A 2,177-nucleotide genomic window follows, 5' to 3' on the forward strand; every position below is an offset into this window, starting at 1 on the left:
CTAAGTGGAGTTTGGCTCAGTGGTTAGAATGTTGGCCTGTGGACTAAAGGGTTGTGGATTCGATCCCTGGCCCTGGTCAGGGTGCATGTGGGAAGCAAACAATCAATGTATCGCATTCACATCGATGTTTCTCTCTCTCTCCCCCTCCTCCTTCCCTTCTACTCTCTATAAAAAACAAATGGAAAATATTTCCTTGGGTGAGGATAAAAAAACAAAACAAGTAGCCATACGACCATGACAACTAAGTCACCAGCACATAGCAAGCACTCAAAGGTGAGCTACAACTATCACCATCACTAACCGTCACCATAGACTAGCCTGCACAGGGCCAGACCTGCCTGGCGTTCGGCGTGTCACGTGGCCGTCTCATTTGCTCCTCACAACCCTGTACACAGGCTTTCCTATTACTTCCACTTTGCAGACGAGGAAACTGCCTCCGAGCAGAGTGGAGGCCTAACGGGGGTCACCTCGAGCAGGGCAAGGCGGGACCCAAACCACCTCTGACCCCAAAGCCTCTCCACGGCCCCACACTCACTCCACCCTCTGTGCTTCGCCATGACTAGGGCTGGGACCTCAGGGGCTCGAGTGCGGCCTTCCCTCTGTTGAGACGGGAATGATGCTGAGCTCCCGCCACCCCTGCCCGCGGCCCATATCTTACCATCAAGGCCGGCGCCCCCGCCAGGTTGCCGCCAATCGCAGTGAAGTTAAAAGGGGAGATGGCCGCCACAAAGCCCTGGAGACAGAGGAGGTGGTGAGGCCAAGCTCAAGGTTTCCAGGAGCCCCCGCGCACCCTGCACCGGTGGTACCTCCAGCCCCCGGTACACCACGCTGTTGGTGCTGGGCGGCACGCTGATGGGCTGCTCCCCCTCCAGCTCCACGGCAAACTTGGCGTTGAATCGGAAGAAGTCGATCAGCTCGGCTGCCGCGTCGATCTCCGCTTGGATCACTGTCTTACCCTGCGAGGCGGGAAGGCCAGGGGGTCAGCAGTGGCAGACCTGCCTCCGTTGGCCCTGACGTGGGACCCTGTGCCCACGGTGACTCCTGCCCCGGGGTAAGTACGTGCCCTCGCTAGGCGAGCTGGGCCTAGAACCAGGCGGCCTGTGACTGCAAACATTTCCTTAGACTGTCTGTCCTTCCTGATGGTGAATGTGAGCCGTGGGGAAAGGACTGTGGGCAGCAAAAATGGGCCTTTCCCACCTTGGCACACAGGGTCACTGGCAGCTGCTCGCCCTGCTCGGACATGGTGCCAAGGAAGCTGAGCTAAGACACTGCCCCCTGCTCTGCTCGGCCACTGCGCTTCTTACAACTTCCTGAGTCTTCACATCAAGAGGCACTTTAATCTGTGTGTCTCTTCCTGCCCAGGTGTGGCTCACCTAGGAGTGTGACACCCTGAGACAATCAGACACCTGGCAGGGTGTGGAGCTGTCATACCGCGTCTGTGCAGCAGGGGGAGCTGTCACTGCAGGAGGAGCGCTGGGCTGACCAACCCCTAAAGGCTCCTTCCTGGGGACCATGGGTGAAATTAACGCTTTCTCCCCCCTCAGCCACTCTCTGGCTCAAATGCACTCAGAAAACCTTTATCCAGGAAGACACGATGCAAGGCCCAAAAAGTGGGAGAACATTAACACTTGATTACTGTTCCCGAAAAGCTTGTAAAGGGGCAACAGACACATAGGAAGTCATTCCACCCCAATGCGAACTGAGCTGTAACTGACAAATGAACAGCGTGCTAGGGGGCAGGCTGATCCTTTTGGGCAGAGAAGGTTCTGGAAGCCTCACAGTGGAGGTGATATCTGGGCTGGCCCTTGATGGGTAAGAGTTCACGGGGCACAGAAGAGAGCGAGCACTCAGGGAGGAGACACCAGGCAGAGGCAGGGATATGGGACGCCTATGGTGTCCAGGAATGTCACCAGGTCCAGACTGGCATCATCACAGGGGACGGCAGGAAGGGCAGCAGCTGGCGAGCTGGAGAGAGGTGGGAACTGCAGGGCCCTGGGGGCTGGGCTCGGGATCTGGGATGTGCCTCTCGCTGGTAGACCTCGGTGGTTTGTAAGCCGGAGCAGCCTGCTGGGGTGTCGGGAAAACCTGAGGGTGCCGGGTCCCACCGAGCCTAGGGGACTGCATAGGGCGACTGTCACGCCAGGCAAAGCACGACAAAGGCCTGCTAGGGTGGGGAC

The 2,177-nt window shown here is 58.1% G+C and overlaps 1 protein-coding gene across 1 annotated transcript in view; it reads right to left on the minus strand.

Annotated features, from left to right (window-relative positions):
• LOC102428056 (delta-1-pyrroline-5-carboxylate dehydrogenase, mitochondrial-like) overlaps positions 1 to 2,177 on the minus strand; it is a 17,261-nt gene that overhangs the window by 4,508 nt on the left and 10,576 nt on the right. Inside the window, exons 5-6 of the mRNA XM_023748725.1 lie at positions 807 to 979; positions 573 to 733 (exon numbers count right to left, since the gene is read on the minus strand). Coding sequence (XP_023604493.1) covers positions 573 to 733; positions 807 to 979 — 334 coding nt within the window. The remainder of the gene's footprint in view (positions 1 to 572; positions 734 to 806; positions 980 to 2,177) is intronic.

The sequence above is a fragment of the Myotis lucifugus genome, unplaced genomic scaffold (genome assembly GCF_000147115.1).
Source record: "Myotis lucifugus unplaced genomic scaffold, Myoluc2.0 scaffold_1730, whole genome shotgun sequence".
Lineage (NCBI taxonomy): Eukaryota > Metazoa > Chordata > Mammalia > Chiroptera > Vespertilionidae > Myotis > Myotis lucifugus.